Source organism: Agelaius tricolor, unplaced genomic scaffold (assembly GCF_023055355.1).
Source record: "Agelaius tricolor isolate 1412-34295 unplaced genomic scaffold, bAgeTri1.0.p SCAF_8, whole genome shotgun sequence".
Classification (NCBI taxonomy): domain Eukaryota; kingdom Metazoa; phylum Chordata; class Aves; order Passeriformes; family Icteridae; genus Agelaius; species Agelaius tricolor.
Genome location: NW_027269268.1, coordinates 14960628 through 14979856, shown reverse-complemented (window position 1 = coordinate 14979856; position 19229 = coordinate 14960628). Strand labels below are relative to the sequence as shown.

Genomic DNA, 19229 nt, shown 5'->3' with positions numbered 1-19229 from the left:
CACCTTCTCCAGTCAGTACTGTGAAAAAAGGGAAGATAACTAAAAATAGCATCTCCCTTTCCTGGCAGGAGCCAGATCGACCCAATGGCATCATCCTGGAATACGAAATCAAATATTTTGAAAAGGTGTGATGGACTGATTGCTCAGCTTCCCAAGTACCTTCTCTTTATTGTTTTCTTCTTTTAGTTGTTATTATTTGAGTCATGGAAGGGAATGGAGAGATTTTATGCATAAATCAATGTCAGATTGATTTTGCAGTAAATGATTAGGAAGACTTGAAATGAGGGTGTTGTTTTCCATTAGTGTGCCACTTCTCTTGAACAAATACATTAAATCCGCATGTCAGATTCCTCTCCAGCCTTATCACATTAAGATAGAGCCCTCTCATTTGTTAAAAATAGAAGGGGATGGGGACTGAGCATCTGTCTCCTCCCAAAAACATCAGGCAAAACACTTTGCCTTTGGTATTTCAATTTCTCACTTGATTTTCCATCCACTGTGAAAGGAGAGGAGAAGGGGCTTGTGGAGAGAGACTGCATGTGCAGATATGAAGAAGGGCGTCTTGGCTTAAAACTTGCCTGGGTTTTCCAGCTCTTTCCCTTAGTTTAAAGGGAAGCAGTCTCCCCACAAAACTTGCCCCTCCTAGTCTTCATTTCAAATGGTGACCTGTTATCTTCCTGCAAAATTAATGTTGTTTAAATGAAAGCAGTTACAAATGCACTTTATCAAATATCTTGAGTACTTGTATTTTGAGTGATATGGCCTTAAATCTCTAGAAATCTTAGATTTCCAAAAATCAGGTTTTCAGGATTTGACTGAATAGCATTTTTTTTGCCTTAGCTGGAATTGTAAGGTGTCCTTTTTTCCTCAGAAACATCCAGGCTTTCTACATGAAAACAAGAGGAAAATAATGAAATTGAGTCACAATTCACTTTTTAGGGGGGTTGAATTTCTGTTTTAAAGAAGATATTCCATTAGGTCTATCTGTGATCCAGGTGAAATTGTTCAACATGGACCAGGATTAGATCCTTACTCCTTCTGTCTTCTTTCTCTGACCATGGGAAGGACCTGCTCAAGCAGTCCATGCAAACAGGGGAAAGAATTTCATAAATCTTCTCCATCAAAATAAAATTAACAATATTTTTGCAGATGAGGGAGTTTGTGAAATAGATATGTGAGTGACTTAAATAGGGCTGAAGATTAAGGTACATGCAAGAATCAGGTTATTTTGTTTCTGGAAATAATCCATCACTAATTATTTATTTATTAACTTGTTCGAATGGCTGTTGTGGGTACATTGAATCCTTACCATGGAATGGCTTGGGAAGAACAGCTTTTAGAAACAACAACAAAAAAAAAAAAAGATAAAGCAAATAATTAAAGTGAAAAAAAAAATGTGTATTTCTTCATTTTCCTTAGTTTGTTTTCAAACAAGTTGGCAGGAGAGGGGACTTAAAATGTTACATTTGTAGTCCAGAACTAGTCTCAAATAGCTTCAGCAAATAGTTCTTCAAGAGTGAGTCCTTTGTGGAGAGATAGTTCCAGCCAGTCCAAGTTTATGCTATCTTGATTTATTTTCTTCAGGCTGAGAGTGAAGCTTTGTGTTTTCCATAGAAAAGCTCAAGAGTCCAAGTGTTTGCAGAAGCCAACAGTGTATTGAAAAGTTAATTGGCTGACATACAGGCAAAGATGTGACCTAATATTCACTTACTGCTTTTAACCAGTAGTTGAGATAGGCTGGGGATATTGCCATTAATCCTTTTTCTTTGTTGCTACTATAATTTATATTCTCTCAGTTTTCAGTCCTTCATAAGGGTAAATTCACATTCATTTCCAAGGGACGAGAACATTTATATTAAATTTTCGGGGAAACTGAGTTTTGTTAGATTGCATTCCTGTAAGAGGGATCACTCCTTAATAAGAAAAAAAGGGCACATATATTTATATGTGTGTGTGTGTGTGTGTGTATACACATTTCTCCAAAACAGGCGTCAATTGAGAAATTTTGTAATCTTACAATTTAAGAAATTCCTAGCACCTTAGCCAGGCATATTGCTGTCAATGGGAAGTTGGCCATTAAATTAAAAAAAAGAAAAATTAGCTCAGATTCTAAGAGCTATCCAGAAATCTTGGTAAGGAACTACTAAAAACTCTGGTTTAACTCACAATAATTTGGATCTGAGAAGATATGGTGAACAAAAAGCAGTCTCCAAATTTGTAGACCTTAATTTATGAGCTCTTGTCTAGATTATGTGTTACAGTAAATAATTCTAAGAGTAATTACTTAGCATTTCCACAAAACTTTAATCAAAGAACTGGAACTGTTTCACATTAGAAACTGATGTAGATGAAGATTTATTTCAGCAATTTTTCTTCAAGTTCATTGCTTCAAAAGAACCATGCAAAAATTAGGTATTTTCCTGGAGTTTCGGTTTATTATTCTCTTCCCAAGGTCTAATTTGTGGTTCTAGAAATTCAGGCATAAAGTTGTATAGTGTGTAATATATTATTCTCTTTTAGGCCTACTTACACTACTGGGAAGCCGTTTTGGTGTAAATCAAAATCCTTTTTTAAGGCGATGGGACTTGTTTTATCTTCCCTGTGCCTTGGGATTGATCTTTGTATGATAAACCTTTCCATTGCCCCAGGCCATGTACATCCTGAGCAGGGGAAAGCTGCTTCTACTGCAGATGTTGGTTGCGTGCCTCCCAGAATCATTGATTATAAAAAGAGAAAATCAGATCTCAGATTTTGTATTGCAGAAAGGACCTTCAGAGAGGGAGGGGGTTTTGAGGCAGAAATCCTCCAAAATGCATACTTCAGTCATCTTTTGTTGTGTTTCTCTGGGGGTTGTTAAGACTCTGTCTTCTCTGAGAGCCATTCTGTGTGTGTTTGAACTTTGTGCTTTTCGGGGGGGGGTGTTGGGAAAAGGACCAGGAGACGAGCTACACCATCATCAAGTCCAAGGAGACGGCGATTACGGCGGACGGCTTGAAGCCGGGCTCGGCGTACGTCTTCCAGATCCGGGCGCGGACGGCTGCTGGCTACGGGGGCTTCAGCCGCCGGTTCGAGTTCGAAACCAGCCCAGTGTGTAAGTGCTTCTCATTACTGCCAGCCCCTGTCCCTGCAAGGCTGCCCTGAAACACGTCAGGGAATCAATACCTCTGCACAGAGCTCTTCCTTTGATTGCTTCATCCCTTGACTCTGGAAACGTCAGGAACGTCATGACTCTGCACTTGGCATATCTGTCCTTTGCTTCCTCGTGGTGGGGTAGGAGATCTTCAGGCTTCAGAGATTCATGGCTTTCCATGCTTAGAAAAATCCTGTATTTACAGAAGCCTGGTGTAAGAGAGTTGTTCCTCTCAGGAGGGACAGAGGGCATGAGACCTGCTCCTTAAAGGCTGGCTGCAGAGGATGCTGAGCTCTCTTAATTATCTCCATCTGGGGGGGAAAAACCCTGAAATGGTGCCTCTCTGCAAGGGGAAGGGTTGAACCAGCATTAGTGTCTTTTGTGTTTTTTGGGGAAAGTTCCTGTCAAGTTAAAAGATTGTTTCTGTTGGCTGCCAAGGCCACAGACTCAAGAAAAGGAGGTTGACTCGTAATCAGAAATCGTAAAAAATGTGCACTGCAGGTGCAGGACTTCTTCTTGGCCTGTTACATTTGTGGGATTTTAAATTTTTTTTTTTTTTTTTTAATGAAACTTATCCAGGGCTGGATTCTGAAACAGATTCTGTGTCAGGGTGAACTCCTGAGGCACATGGAGGCTCAGCTGCTCTTTCTTCTGTGTTTAGGCACAGCTGTAGGGAAATTCTTTTTGTCCCAAATACAGAATTTTGCCAAGGTGTCAAGTACAATTTTGTCCACCAGAAAATATGTCTTCTCTCTATTAGTTTGTACAGCTGTCATTTATTAATTTTTCTACTGTGTGCATGGAAGAGGAATTTTATGGTGGAAATACTCTGATCATTCCTGTGGGAAAGGGACTGTTTATTGTGTTTTCCTTGGAAATTTAAATGCATAAATACTTTTATTACTGTTGCTCCAGTTTATTTAAAATTCATCATCTTTGAGGAGAAGATGTCAAGTTGTCTTTTCAGTGCATGCTGCCTTTGAAGTCATAATAGATTTTCCAGGAGTCATTATACATGTGCAAATGTAGTGTGGAGCCAGAGATTAAGCTAATACAGTGAAAATTGCATCACAATGCAAGCATTAATGCAGTAAGGACAGTGTATTTAATGTATTTCTCATTGTGTTAACCATTAATTGTGCTCTATAAGTAGCAACCAAATCATGTTATGCCAAAAAATTATTCTGTATAGTTTTTCTCAGTTGGAAAGTTTCTAGCTTAGAGTTGTTTGAGTAATAGTGCTCTGGTCTATTAATGAGTAACACATGAAATATATACACATTTGATCTATCACCTATGATCCTGCTCCAAAAATAATGGCACTTTTATCAAGCCCATCATGTAAGTATCTGTGTTAATCAGGACTTTTGAAGGATATCACGTGGAAATACTTTTAAACACTAGAAATTCTATGGGTCATTTAGTCATACCCACATCCCTGTCTTTTTCACAGTTTAAAGGCAGAGAAAGAGATACTTCTCTGATATTGAGGAGTTGTTGGTATAGTCAGAAGAATACCTACTACATTGTCCCAAGTTTGGGAATGGGAATTCTTCATCTGTTGGACTCAAGCTCTGGCTGAGGCCAGACTTAACTAGATACTTTAACACTTAATAGGATTGAAATACAATGTAAGCCTCAGTATATTGCAAAATGCAGCTCTGTTTGACATTTAAAACCTTATAAAAAGCATTTTTTTCCCCCAAAGTCCTGTATAAAGTCAATATTAGTGTCAGGAGTGTGACCAGACTCCCACTACTTTCCTGCACATCCTGGAGATTTTGAAAGCAAGCACAGATCGAAATCTCACTGCTAGATCAGAGTACAGATCTGAACTTCTTGTTAGAGCCAAAGCAAATGATTTTTATTCAAGCACAGATGAAAACCTTTCAGTGGGTGTTCTGAGAAACAAAAACAATTTCCAAGTCGTTTGGACTGAACAACAGGTTTTGTTTCCAGTTTGCAAGGTTTCTGTGGTTAGTTTTAATACATTTGGAAGAATTATACAACAACAGCCTGAGGAATGCAATGGAGGAAAGCCGTAAGCTGTTTTGGACTTCCCTCTTTTTCCAGATTTTGGGAATTTTTACATTGTCCTGCTTCTGCAATTCTGCAAAGCACCATGAAGCAGCCAGGGCTTCAATTTTCAGCGGAATTTTATTATTTGAGTGGAAGGTGTTGCTGGGTGTATCTACTTGTTACTTCATCCTTTCCAAATCCCACCAAGCTCGTCTAGCCCCAAAAATTAACTTTGCAAAGAGCTGGGTTTTGGGTTTTTGGTGAGCTAATCTAGCTGGTCTGCTGGGCAGGAGTAGGAACATACCATCAAGCTGAGAAGGGGTAATGCAGGGGGGATGTGTGTGTCCCTGACTTTGAATGGCAGCAAGCCCCAGCTTGGCTTATGGGTTCAGGCTTTTCATCTGCCATAGATCACAGTAGAATTTATCTCATTTCCCATCCCTTGAGCTGTGCAAAAAACCACCAATCACTGCTTAATGTTCTCCTTTAAATGTTTTTCTTTTTAATTATTTTGTCAAGAAAGCAGTAAAACACCATCTTAAGGAGCCCCCATAACTTTGTGAGGCTAATAAAATCTCTGGATGATGGCAGGGGTTTGGAGCAGTTAGCATGAAATATTTAATGTGTCAGGACCAGTCCTTCTGAAATCACTTACACTGCTGTAGCAGGTCCACCCCGCCAGTGGTTAAGCCCAGTGCAGATCAATGTTTAATGCCATACCTTTCTGTCTTTCCTTTCCTTTAACAATTAATATGGGACTATATTCAGTTATTTTATAGCCTTGATAACGTTAATCCTGTGCTAAGGACCCTTTTTTAGTTCATCATTTAGTTAAAGGCTTCTTCAGTACGCAATCAATTCCTGCTGCTCTCTGGGGTGGATGGAGCTTCATCCTGGGCTGGCACAAGGTTAAGAGCTATAATGAGGTTTTCCCCCACAAAGCAGTGGTTCCTGTGCCAGGGAGCTGGTTTTGCAGGGAGGATGTGAGGTTTGTACCCTGGGGAGCTTATATACTTGCAGCTAAATAAGCTGGCAGCAAAGAGGGCAAGGTGAGGAGACTTTGGTTTGTGCTTGGAGAGCCCCATATACAAACCCCTGGGGGAAATGGGCTCCTTCCCCTGCCAAGTACAAGTGATATTAGGGTTTCCATTTTACAGCCTACAGGAGCTTGGTCACCTGCTCTTATTTGACCCATGTCAAAACTCAGTTCTCAGTCAGCTCTCCTGACCTTTCTGCTGGCATCTTTATCACCAGTTTAGTCTCCTGCCTTTTGGCAGGAGGGCTCTTTACAAGGCACAGACTGGAAAAGTTTGGCTTCCCCAAGTTTTGGCCATTAAAAAGAACAACCACTGTACGTGTCTTAGCAGATTCCTGTTTTACAGAGGGCACTTTATGGCCATGTGATAGAGATGCCACAAGGAGTTAGTTTATAATTTTTTATAGCTTCTTGGAGTGCAGGTAATTCTTTTTATCTTGCAGATTTTTCTTGTGTCTGTTAGCAATAACATTCCATAAATGTTCTCTCTGACTGTTGGGTTTTCATCCAAATGAGAGCCTGTTGGGTTTTCATCTTTTATCTCTGATTTCTAATGCAGCTAACTCAGGGAGAAAAACTTGTGTTCACAAATGTAAAGGCTGCATCCTGCAATGCTTTGGTTTCTGAATTGAGCAATGTGATGGAATCTTGTTGGGTTTTTGGCTTAGTGTTGCATGTGGTTTTGTTTCCTTTCCACCCATATCCTTTCCAAACTAGAAACAGACAGCAAAAGGAGGAAAACACAAACCGTAAAAGAATAAACGAACTGGTAAGACTTGAAACCTTGCTGGCAGCCTCACTAGAAAGACTCATATGAGTGCTGACTGTCATTTTAACCCTAATCTCCATTTTCTGTTTCTCATCTCAGCAGTAGCTGCATCCAGCGACCAGAGCCAGATTCCTATAATTGTTGTGTCTGTAACAGTGGGAGTCATTCTGCTGGCTGTTGTTATCGGTTTCCTTCTCAGCGGAAGGTAAGAGAAGAAGCTGTGTATTTATACTTCTTCAACTTTTGCAATAACTTTTATCTGACCAGCTGATTAGTGTGATTTAGGCAAAAGCAGCATGTGAACAAAGCTGTCAAGCGGTAGCACTGTAAAACAGCACGAGGGTGGGCTGATTGATCTGTTTGGACAAGCAGGAATGACAAAGGCACTCTCACAGATGTAGTTCACTTCCCAATGATTTTCATCTGTGTATAGGCTGGCCCTGATTATTTGACTTGATTCTCCCATGACTGTTTTCACATTCCTTTAAAAATAAGCAGAACGTTTTATTACAGGTTAAATATCTTCACCCCCATATGTTTGTACTCAGAGCTTGCAATGGACTTTGCTCATGGAGAAAACTTCAGGAAAACACTTGCAAAGAAAATGAGAATAAAGCCACTGATATGGCCAAATGCCCCACATTTTGGTCAGATCTGGATTTCATTTCTCATGTGTACGATACTAATGTGTCCCCCAAGCGTTAGTAAATCATACAGAGAGCTTCCCCCACAGAGGGAGACACTCTGCCTCAAACCATCCCATTAACTTCTCATGTGCTTAAACATAGGCAAGTGATGAAAGCCTGGACTATACCATCTTTGACAACTCTAATGGAAGTTGATGGAATTTTTTGATGAACAAGAGATTGTGGTACTGGGGCAAAATCTGGCCTGTATCAGGATAAGTTTGTACTGCAATATTAAACTTGTTTGGCAGCCAGCATGGAAGGCACTTTTTTCATATTCTACATGTATATTAGTACCTTTTTAGTAGCAGTAGTCAAACAATGCAACATCCTTCATGCATATGTGAAGTACTCCACAAAGCTTTGTGAAGTACATCTACTGATAAGGCTGAATTTGTTTTCAGTGCAAAACAAACATTTATGCTTCTAAGGTACCCATCAGCCCACAGTTGCTTTTATGATACAGGTCTGTCCTAAGCTCAGGTCTAGCAAGGTGGCTCTAATTTACAGGATATTGTAAACATTAAGAGATGTTACAGATGCAGAGGAAGTGCACTGAATTTGGTTGAGTTGGTTGAGGGTCTTATTTCCCAGAGGAGGTAAGGTATCAGTCTGCAAATGCAGAGCAGTGAAATCCTGCCAGGCTGAGCAACTCTGTCCCCAGGCATAAGGCATCCGTGGAAGGACACGGACAAAGTCATTTCCTGTCTTGAAAGGTAAGTGTGCTGCCAGACTCATCTCCAGTCAAGGTCAGAGACTGACAGTCTCTTCCAGCTCAGCTGTTCAAGCTCCTGTTGTCTGCTTTGAGTGACTTGTTGGGCTTAAAAATGGAAAAGTAAATGCTTCTGTCTGCATGAGAAGCATGCAGCAGCAGAGAGGGAGGGGGGTGAGTCAGTGGCTACAGGCAATTCACACCAGGGCCTACAGGAAAGCTGTAGTCAAAAGCCTTGGCTCTGAACACTCTAGACAGGATTCAAGTCTCTCTTAAAGACTAGAGTTTGTGATTGAAATTCCTCTTCAGTCAGAGCAGGTGGATGTGAACCTTGGCTCCCCCAGCCCGGATGTGTGCTTGTATTGGTGCAACAGGAGAATGCATGTGTGACTGTAGGGAAGCTGTGGATGTAACCTGGCACCTCTGCAAGGAAGAGTCTGGGGGCTGAGTGACAGGTGGAGGAATGTACATCCCCCTGTGGCCATAGGGCATCAGAACTGTGTGGCTGCCAGTAGCTCCTGCTCTTCCACAGTTGCTGGTAAGGGCTCAGTACCCCTCTGAGGAGGATGTACCTTTGCAAGTCTCCTTTTCACTGCTATTCTCTCTAGTCTCAGCAAGCAGTTGCAAGCCCTGAGCCATTTGTCAGCAGTTCTCATTAGTTAAATCTTTCTGTTCTCTTGCCTAATGTGCTTTCCAGGATGTGCTTCCTCTTAGCTCTTTATCTCTTGGCATGCTTATGAAAGCCCTTGTGTCCTTTGGCTAGAGTTTTATTGCTGCCTCTGCTGCTACCTTAATCCTCCTGCCTTGTACTCACACTTCCCTCTGTGGACCCCAGGGCAGCTGCAGGTTTCTGGAACATTCTCGATGGTGCCACGCTGGATGTCTGGAAAGGATAGGCACAGGGAGCTGAGCTCTTCATCCATTTTTATCTTTTCAACCCTTACCCAAACTGAAAAGACCACAGTCCTTCATTCGGAACTGGTGGAGAAGCCTCCCACACCAAGGTTTGGTCCATTATCAGAAAATTGGCTTTGAAACCACAGGACTTCTCTGCCAGTTTGACTTCCCATGAATTTTAAAGCCCATCTAGTACATTGAGTGACTTGTGAGAACAGCAAAATAAACCCCAAAAATCCAGAAAGACGACAGACAATTTGAAATTAAACAAAACAAAGAAATTGCTCTGGTTTGGAAGAAAGCAGAGATGCCAGGGAGATGTGTTACTCATGCTGCTTTGCCTTGGATAGGGATTGAAGATAATTTGTGGACTAACTCTCCTGCTGTGACAGCAGGGACAATAAACGTGTTCCAAGTCATGGGATAATCCCTTTCTGAAGCAGTTAACCTGTTTCTGGGAGATGTTTTCCTATTAAACCTCTGGAGTGGTTGTGTTGTGAAGCAGTGCCTGGTTCCAGGGGGGTTGCATTTTCTTTCCTAATTCTTTCCTGTATTTGCTATTAGGAAAACAGCTATTTTGAACTCCAGCTGGAATCACTACTGCTTGCCACACCAAGCAAGCTGTGCAAAGCCCGGGCTCTGTCTTTTCTGTTGATGTAAGAGAGCAGGAGGAAGAGAAAAACCATCTTGCTCTGCCACACTGAAGATGTAGCCTGGCCAGCTCTTGAAAATAGGCTGCTTTGTGCTGGCTTCAGGGTGCTCCCAGGTCTCTGAAAGGCCCTGGACACCTCAGGATACTCCTCCCTAGGATGCTGTATGGCACCTCTTTGCACCTATCCTCCCAAGTCCCAGGCTGCAGCAAGCAAAGGCTTGAGAGCAGTTCTGCAGTGCGAGGTGAATGTCGTCCTGCTCTTGGCAGTTCTGTGAGGAGTTTCCAATCACAGGGCTGAGGAGTTTGCTGGAGTCTGCAGGCTTTTTATTTTTTGCTAGGTTCCCAAAGGCAGGGCCACACCTCTGTCCTCTTTTTTTTGCTTTCAGGTCTCTGCAGTTCTCTGGCTTCTTTTGAATGAATGTAAGTAACAGCTTGGCATTTCCCGTTGGCAGCTGGCCCTAACCAAAGGTCAGCTGAACAGTAGCCGTGGTGGCATTTCCACATGTCAGCGTCCATCTGTGGAAATGCACTTTGCGTCTGAAGCTGGAGATTCCTGGGAATTTGAAACTAAATGTGCTCTGCCCTAAACAATTAAGCTGAATTTCAGAGCTGATTCACTTGCAGATGCTCCAGAAAACTTCCTGTAAATAACACGTCCTCTGACCAAGGTCATAAATGCCAAGCCAAATAGCTGATCACTTTTTTAAGTTATCCTGCTCCTTGCATCAAGGACATATTAATAATATAACAATTGGGATTACAAATCAAAGAGATTCACTAAATCAGACTGTAGTTGTCTCAGCATAAAAAAGAGAAGTGGATTGAAAATCTATTATTAAACCAGCTACAAGTATTTCATTAAAGAACACAGAGCTGTTATTATCTCTGTTTTGTTGGGATTGTGTGTTCTCAGAAGTGCTGTGCATTTTACAGATAGAGCAAATCTATAAATTTTGCTTTCCTAGCAATGCATGAATTAGATGTCTGTTACCATTACTGTTCCTGACTGAAGTATGTATTAATCTAAAATCATTACTGACTTTTGTTTTAAAGTCTGTGTCAGACAATCCAGAGACAAAGATCTTTGCACTCCATCTCACAGGGAGCAGTAAAGTGCCTCAGTTTTTGTTGTGTGGTATCAGTATCCTTCTCCCTACAAACTGAGGTCAAGAGCCAGGTTTTCAGCAGTCTGAGGAGGAGACAACTGCTCCAGAGCAGTACCCCTCTTTTGTCCTTCAAACCCAGCCCTCTTTGCAAAACAGACAAGGTCTTAGGGTCAGTGTTAAGAGACTGCTGGTCCCTCCAGTCCCTCAAGCTTTCAAACTTCATAGCACTGAACAAAAGCATGAGCTTTTACAGAGTAAAGTGGGGAAGATATTAGGTCAATGCTGTGCATGTTTGCAAAAGCTGTTCAAAACAGCCAAGTCAACTGTGCATCTGCATTTATATCCAACTACCCATTATGGATGACCTTTCCATCTCAAGTGATCTTCCAAAGAACCAGAGGGAGCTTTTCATAGAACTTAGGGGGAAAAAAAAAAATGGAGCAGCAAAAAACTCATCCTCGCCCTGTGTCATGCATATATAGAAAGTCTCCTTCTGGCAAGGAACTAGCCTCTGAAAGACAAAGCAAAGACAAATCTTGCCACCTGGGTACTGGCAATTAGAGGCTCTTACACCAGTGTTTCCATCCTTGACCTTGGCTGATTTAGACTTTTAAATATCTGTGCCTGTGGTGGCAGAGGGCTACTTTCTGGACACAAATATGTGCATCTTGTTAAAAAGTGGCTTTCAGGGAATAGAGAGGGTGAAAGATTGGGGTTTATATCCCAGGTCCTGAGAGAGTGTTTACAACCTTCTGTGATGTGGAAGGTCAAAATGGATGAATTTTCCACAGCCTCCCCCCATCCTATTTTCCAAGTTGTGTCAGGGCTTAAAATAGTTTGCTTTTTCAATATTTCCGTAGGAAATGGGAGTCAGTCTATAGATAATGGTTTTCAGAGAGAATTTTTCCAGCATGAGTCACAATTTTTGTTAGTTGGGACATTCTAAAGGATTTTTATCTCTGCATTCTTGCATGCTCTTCCTTCTTCCTGCAGGTCATTGTCTCCTGTGATTTATTGCCACTTTATTATGCTGCCTACTGCCAAATATCCCCCACGATTCACCTGACAAGAGGAAGGATTTTGTTGAGGAAGCTACTGCTCTGCCAAGTCAAAATTCCCATCCACCCAAGAGCAGGCAGGATCTGGTCCTGCTTCTGTTGGGGTCAAGGTTTTCACTACTTCCAGCCTCTTAACAGCCTCTTTGCTGGGACATTTTCCCAGAGAGAGAGCACTGGTGTACAGTACAGCTCTCTGAAGGGAGCGTGCTCCGGTGCCCAGTGCTTCTGCACAGGGTCAGACCTTCCTAGGGCCTGGGTGGAAATCTGCTGCCTATAGCACCCATCCCTAACATCCTGTCAAGATCAGCTTGTCAAATTTGGCTGCTCCAGCACCTCATTCCTCTTCTACTCTTAACACTTTTTGGCTTAGTGCAGACTCACCAGGCTCAAGGCAGTCTGTGCTCTGCAGTTTCAAGACAGGTTTAAGGATCCAGGCTAATCTGCCTTTGGATGACTTTGGCCCAGACAGAAGGTGAGACTTGACCAAATCTAAAACTAATCTAAAACTAAGCTTCAAGTTATTTCTGAGTTCCTCTGGCAGCAGCCAAGGGAATGGGCTGGAAGGACTGTGATGAACAGATAAGCAACCAGCATAAGCTTTGTCTGGGCAGGGAGAATGTGGGGTAGTGCAGCAGTAAGTGATGAAACCTCCTCGCCTCCTTGCAGGTGATTTGTTTGATGGCATTGTGCAAGTCCTGTTTCCAGCCCAGAAGGGAACTGGGCTGCCCTTCAAGCTGGAATTTGTAGCAGCTTAAGGCTTCTGCTCAGCACCCCTTGTGTATGTAGTCTTTGAAAGTGGGATTTTACAGTGTCTTCTCTTGACTGTGGAGTGGGTAGAGAATGAAAAAGGAAGTCAGACTCTTGTCCTTCTGCACCTCTGAATATGTGGATGTTTCACTTTGCTTTGAAATCAGAAGTGTGACCTCTCCTGGGGCTTCACCATGTAGCAGCATTTGGCCTCTTACCTAGAAAAAAGGTTATCTCTGCTTTCTTATGTCTTAGACATAGAAAAGTATAATGCCAGAGGTCTTTCCAAGTGCAGTTCCTTTCCCTGAAGACATTGTTTTCCTTCCCCATAGTGACTGCATAGCTGTCATCTGCTTGGCCTTCTGCATTCTCAGCTTCTCTCAAACAGTGCAGACACACTTTAATGTAAGAGCTAGGATAGCTCAGCAGGAAGAGCAGGTGACTCCTTAAACATGCGTACATTTTGGGACAAAGTGGGAATATATTCCTAGCAGCTCACAGTGTTCAATGGTACTTCTCTGATGTTTAGAGCAAGCATGTTGACTCAGGAATTGCTAGGTGTAGAGCTGGCCTCCTGACCTGGAGATGCAGGAAGCAATCATTACCATCACTCAAGGATGTATGAAGGATTAGAAAAATCTTCCCAGGCACCCTCAAGTATTTCAGTCTCTAATTGCAAGCCTCTGAAGAACATCCCATTAGAACAGCTTATTAAAAGCAACAAATGAGACTTCCATTTATCATGATTCCAAGACTTCAGCTTATAACTCTTAAAAGCCACATCTATATATGGCAGAGCCTCTCTGAATTCTATCTAGCCATTAAAAATGTAGTTTAATTCCAAATGCTCTCTGGGTCATCTGCAGACTTGTGGTAAATTAATTACTTTAATTGCAGGCACAGTTGCTGGGGCCCATGATATATATACATTTCATTAACCAAGCCCAGGGTTTGAAACAATGCCAAGGGTGTTGATAAGTGCTCCTCGCACAGGTTTATTAAAGTTTGTGCTCTGGACAGTTGGGTTTGCAAACCTCATAAGCTTTGTGGGGGTCACCTTATCTAGAAGAGGAGGAGTGTTGTCTCTGTGTGCCTGAGATAGCTGAAAGCAGCAGAGTTGGGCTGGCCAGGGAGCAGGGCAATGCCAGCAGGCCACAGAGGTCCTGGAGGTGTCACTGCAGCTGCAGGCTCCTCTGCTTTTTTCTTTCCCATCTGCAGCCCTTTCCTTGAAGCCAGGGCTAGAAGCAGGTGTCATACCTCGTTTCAAGCAAGCTTGGCTTTTGGAGATGTTGTTGCCTCAGAGCCTGTTCCTTCCCAGCCAAGGGGATTTAACACTGCAGGTGTTTTCTCAATAATTTTTGCTGTTACATGGACATGTCATCTGTTATCCTGCAGCAGATCAGAGGGGCTCCTGACCAGGAGCAGCCCCCACTAGCTCTCTTCATAGTTTGCTGTTTGATTCAGTGAGCTTGGAGGAGACTTTGCAGATAAAATTGATGTATGCAGTGCTTGGTTCAACTCTGCTCTCCAGTATAGGTCAGCTTGATGGCTAAAGATCTAAAACCCTGGAGAAGTCCGGCTGTATTTCATTAAAAAGCATTTCAGTCTTACCCATAGCATTTGATCTTGTCTGGAAGGCTTTTGCTTTCAGCTCCTCAGTTTTTAGACTAAGAAAGCCCTGCAGGAAAGGAGGAGAGAGCTGGGCCCGTGCTAGAATCCATCAGGCACCCAGATCCAGTGGCCACAAGATGCATGATGGCTTTGCTTGAGTTTAACATCAGTTTTATTTGCCTCAGGATTTTTATATTTTGAATTTTATCTGCAAAATCAAGCTATCCTTTTAACTCAAGTAGTAATAAATCTTCTTTTGTCCTGACTGTTCAGACCAATTAGTAAGTTCACTTACCTAACCAAGTGCTCCGTGGACCGGAAAGTGAATTTTATTGTCTGCTGATCCTGTTTAGTTTGTTTCTAAGCACTTTAGATTTCCCCTAATGCTAAACCTCAGAGTATTTTGACCACAAGTGCACAGCTGATGGGTTTGTAGGAGCAAGGCTACACTGAAGTACATTTCTCTTGCACCTGAACATTTGTTTTTTACTCTGTATCAAAAGAGTGAGATCTGGATTCAGCACGGGGAACTGATTTAGTCTCAGAGCAGCCCTGTTGCTGATGGCCTCTTAAAGAATTTTCTTTGTTCTGGGAAACGTTGAGCTCTTTTCATTTTAAGGAAGTGGTTGCTTTTCATGTTAATTGAACAGTTGTTTGGAAAACTCTGACTTTGCATGCTGAGTGGTGTGGAGGTGTGGGAAGGTCTGGTGGCAAGAGCATTAGCAAATGCCTGGGGGAAAAGGGCCTCCTGGCTGAAACATAAGCTAAAGGGTCACAGCCAAACTGATCTTTTGGAGATGCACCAGTTCCCTGCACTCAGATCCTGCAGGGTTAAAGGAAGAAAATGGCCAAATTGACTCAAGATATTTAGTGCTTGAGTTCCCTTTGTGTACCTTTGAGTTTTGGATCTCTGGTGTTAACTTGGATCTATGGAATGGGTTAATGAAGGCTGATCTCCTTCCATATTAGTATGACTGAACAAACTGGGGCATTATGAAAATAGAAAATATTGTTAATTATAGTTAGAGATATTGGCATTGCTGTTTAGAAAATGTTAGCAAGTTATTTTGCTGATGCAAAAGGAGCTTAGAAGACATTCTTCACCAGTTTTAATTTAAGTAAGAACATAATCCAGTGTATAATTCTGTAAATCATTGCATGCCTGAAGTTATTTTGCATCATAATTTAAGGCAATGCAGTTGTAGAATGTTAATTTTGTCTAAATAAACGATTTTAATGTATTTAGGCATTGTAAGTCATACTGTATAAAAATCTGATGTGCACAGGATTTTTTTCAAGAATGACTTCTTATGATGACTGAGGAGAAATGAAGTGAAGAGATCTTCAGCTGACTTTAATTGGAGTATACCTGCACCACTGGGCTCCTGCTTGTACTGAAGTCCTTCCTGTTGTTTCTTCTGCACTGTGTTCTTTTCCAGGATGAACTATCTTAATAGATTTGGTAACAGAAAAATTGTCCGTGCAAGTTCTCTGACAAGGGATAAAGGGCAAATACTGAGGTGCAGCCAGCATTGGGTTGAGAACTGATGCCAGGCAAACCCATAGTCTGATTAAAGTAATGGCTGAGCAGCCTTCGAAGGCAAGCTGTGGCTGCATGGAGTGCCTTTCAGCTCACCATATTTTGAGTTTATTTAGGCTGAACACTCTCACAAGGTCCTGCTTCTGCATATACCTAACATGTGCAAAGCTTCCCTGACACAAGGAGATGCAGAAAGGGCTCTGTGAGTCCATGCATAAGGATCTGCAAAAGCAGGGCTCGTATTCATCCAGTGCTTTTCCTTTGTTAAAGGCAATTGTTATTGCACCACATGCACGCTTGTGGAAAAAAAGTCACTTTGCCTGCTTCAAGGCAGGTGCTTAAGTTTAAGCACATGGGTGGCCCCATTAATCCCGATGGTGGTACTCCAGTACAGGAAGCACGTGGTTAATTGCTTTACAGCAGCAGGATCTAGACACTCTCCCCAAGGCATGTTTCACCAACAGTAGCACATGCCATGAAACTTTTGCAGCCCAGGGTGTTCAGGTCCAAATAATAAATGCAATAAGAAGGAAGAAAATACATATAGAAATGTTGTGAATGTATTTGCACCTTGCCAGGGCGGTGGGATTATTCCTTATCCTGGGCCTTTTTGTTTGCTTTTCAGTTGCTGCGATCATGGCTGTGGGTGGGCTTCTTCTCTGCGTGCTGTTGCCTATCCGAGCCTAACATGGTCAGTGTTCCCACCCGTGCTGGCTCCTACTCCGTGTCCTCCGTCCGTGTTTTCTGTGCACAGTCTGCCTCTCCCTTCCTTTCTTGTACTGGCCTGGAAATCACTTTCTCATCTGGTCTCTGTACCCAGCTTGTCTATCTCAACAACTGGAAATAGCGTGACCTGAAGCAGAGTGTATCTTCAGCAAGAGCAGGGATCTCAGGGGCAAAAACCCGCTGTGTTATGCCATGATCAATCCAGACACTGCAGCAGGTGTCTGATAAAACACCATGGATGCTGGACACCCATCCAGTCCTGCTTCTTGTCATCCAAAGGGGCTGGGGGGAGCTCATGTGCCACAGAGGAGGCAGGGGGTAGGCGGGAGCAGGAAAGTGTGTATTTGGTGGCATGTGACATGCATGTCAGTGGAATGGAGTGTATGTCATGGACACAGAGGGCAGTGTATGACATACACAGCAATGAGATGGTGCTGCTTGCCCCCGATATGCTCCAGCAGCAGTGGGCATATCCCTGCGGGTGTCCTGAGGTGCGTGTCCATGCTGCATGCTGTCCTGTTCTGCCACCATCTGGGCTGCCTCACCACCTTCTGCTCTCTTGTACTCCCCTCTTTTCTAACTGCTCAAAGGAGGGGTGATTTTAATTTCTGTTGGTTTAACTGGATGCCAGTTGAGTTGCTTCCCAAAGAAGAATCAGCTGTAATATTTGTGTGGATAGAGATCTTCCTAAGCCTCCTAAGAGACGCATGTAATCACCATCCCCATCAGATAGCTGCTTAAGACCACAGAATTTCTGAGACATCCCACATGCATTGTTAAGCTGGGAAGTTTTCTCAGCATAGCTGGTGAGAGGTGTAAAACTCTTCTGCTGTGTTTTCTGGGGGATGCTGAGGCTTTGCATGGTGGTAGCTGGGTCATGGTGCAGTTCCTTGCTGTGGGGCACAGCAGTCACTAAGGTGGACCATTTTTGGTCTTCTGGTGCTGTATTTTTTGTTTTGATAGAGAAGGAGTTTGGGTTTGGGTTTTGGTTTTTCCCCCTGGTGAAGCATTTTTTACTTGGTTTTTTGTGATTTTTCGGTGCTTAAGAGCAGATTTAGCAAGCAAGGATGCTCAGCTCAAAGTGTGTGCCTGTAAAAAGTTGTTCTGGTATGTGGACCACTGTTTTGGCAATGATTGCTCTGAAAGAAAACCTTGCCAGTACTTTTACTGTCTGTCATATCTGTGGTACCAGTGCACGAGGCAGTCCCTTGCTGCAAGCCATGCTTCAAATGCCCTCAAGCAAGGCCCCCAGTGGAGGATGACAGCAATGAAAAATAGTTCTCAGAGAAGACCAGGACTGGAGTGGATGGCTATAAAGAAGAAAGACACACAAGGAAAACTTGGCTGACCTGGAAAACACCCTCTGCAGGTTTCCTCCTGAGGTGCAGGGAGACCAATGTGGCAGCAGGCTGGGAGGGGGAAATGGGAGAAGTTACTTCAAGGCACGGATGCCACTGGCTGTGCTATGGGAAGGCACGACAACCTCTTTAGAGAGATTTATGGAAATAACTTCAGAGGGAGCTTCCTGCAAGAGGGGAAAACGGTATCTTGTTTAAATTATTTTTAATTGTTCTGGCAGTGGTTTAGGAAAGCAGGGAGTCATTCAGCGCAAAGGCAGGGAAGGACTAAAGGCTAAAAATACCACTGCTGGATTTGTGAAACTTCCTTTGTAAGGCATCCAAGTTAATCAGAGGTCAAACACAGGATCACACACGTGTAGAGGGGGACAGCAGTGCTGGGAAAGCACCTGAGAAGATTGTGAGCCCACAGCCCTTTGGAAGGGAATCTGCCCCGTTCCTCTCAGGCCAGCCATCTCCTGCATCTCCTGAACTGAGCTAAAGGTCTTGGCTTGTCATCAGCAGACCTTTTACTGCTCTTTTGATCTTGTGCAAGAGGAAAGTGAACAGAAAAATGGAAAGCAACTTCCAATATAGAAGCTTATTAGAAGAACTTATAGAAGGTTCAGTTTACACCAGTCCCTTGAGTATTCCCTGGTTTTTTGATACTGAATTTATCCTAGGATTGCAAGCAGCAAAGGCAAATGCTGAACACAAACTAACATCACTAGTGGTAGTCTTCTGCCTCTGGCTCAGTATCAGGATTGTTTATCAAGGATAAAGCTATTCACTGAAAAAGTTATTGTCTCCACACATGAGCTGAGGCGACAGGATCTTGGCCAGATGGAGAGATCCATGTTTGTTTGTTCCTCTGCATGGAACACGATCCTGCACTGCAACACGTATGCAGCTCTATTGCTTTAACATCTTGGAACAAATAGTCTGAAATAAGCACTAACCCCTTGTAAACAATAACCTTGCAGTCCTTGCAAACCTCCTGTAAAGTGACAGCTTGAGATGGGTTGGAAGCATTCCTCTAAGTTGATTTATTGCAAAAGACATGCTTCTGAGTGAAGGTCTCACCCCTGAAAAAATAGTGGTTTGTCTCTGTTTCAGGGAAGTGCCTATGCTTCGTTTATCTCATATTTGAGAGATTAAATACATGTGTAGGTCTCTGCAAGACTGGGATGAGGGATTGCATGC

At 42.8% G+C, this 19229-nt stretch overlaps 1 protein-coding gene across 11 annotated transcripts in view; it reads left to right on the top strand.

The window, feature by feature from the left end:
- EPHA5 (EPH receptor A5) overlaps positions 1–19229 on the top strand; it is a 193165-nt gene that overhangs the window by 141611 nt on the left and 32325 nt on the right. For 3 of the 11 annotated variants that reach the window (XM_071431704.1, XM_071431700.1, XM_071431706.1), the window contains exons 6-9: positions 1–125; positions 2932–3091; positions 7057–7159; positions 16589–16654. In XM_071431704.1, the coding sequence (XP_071287805.1) occupies positions 1–125; positions 2932–3091; positions 7057–7159; positions 16589–16654 (454 nt within the window). Of the gene's footprint in view, positions 126–2931; positions 3092–7053; positions 7160–16588; positions 16655–19229 lie in introns of all 11 variants that reach the window. The other 8 variants (XM_071431703.1, XM_071431699.1, XM_071431705.1 and 5 more) reach the window with 3 other exon arrangements.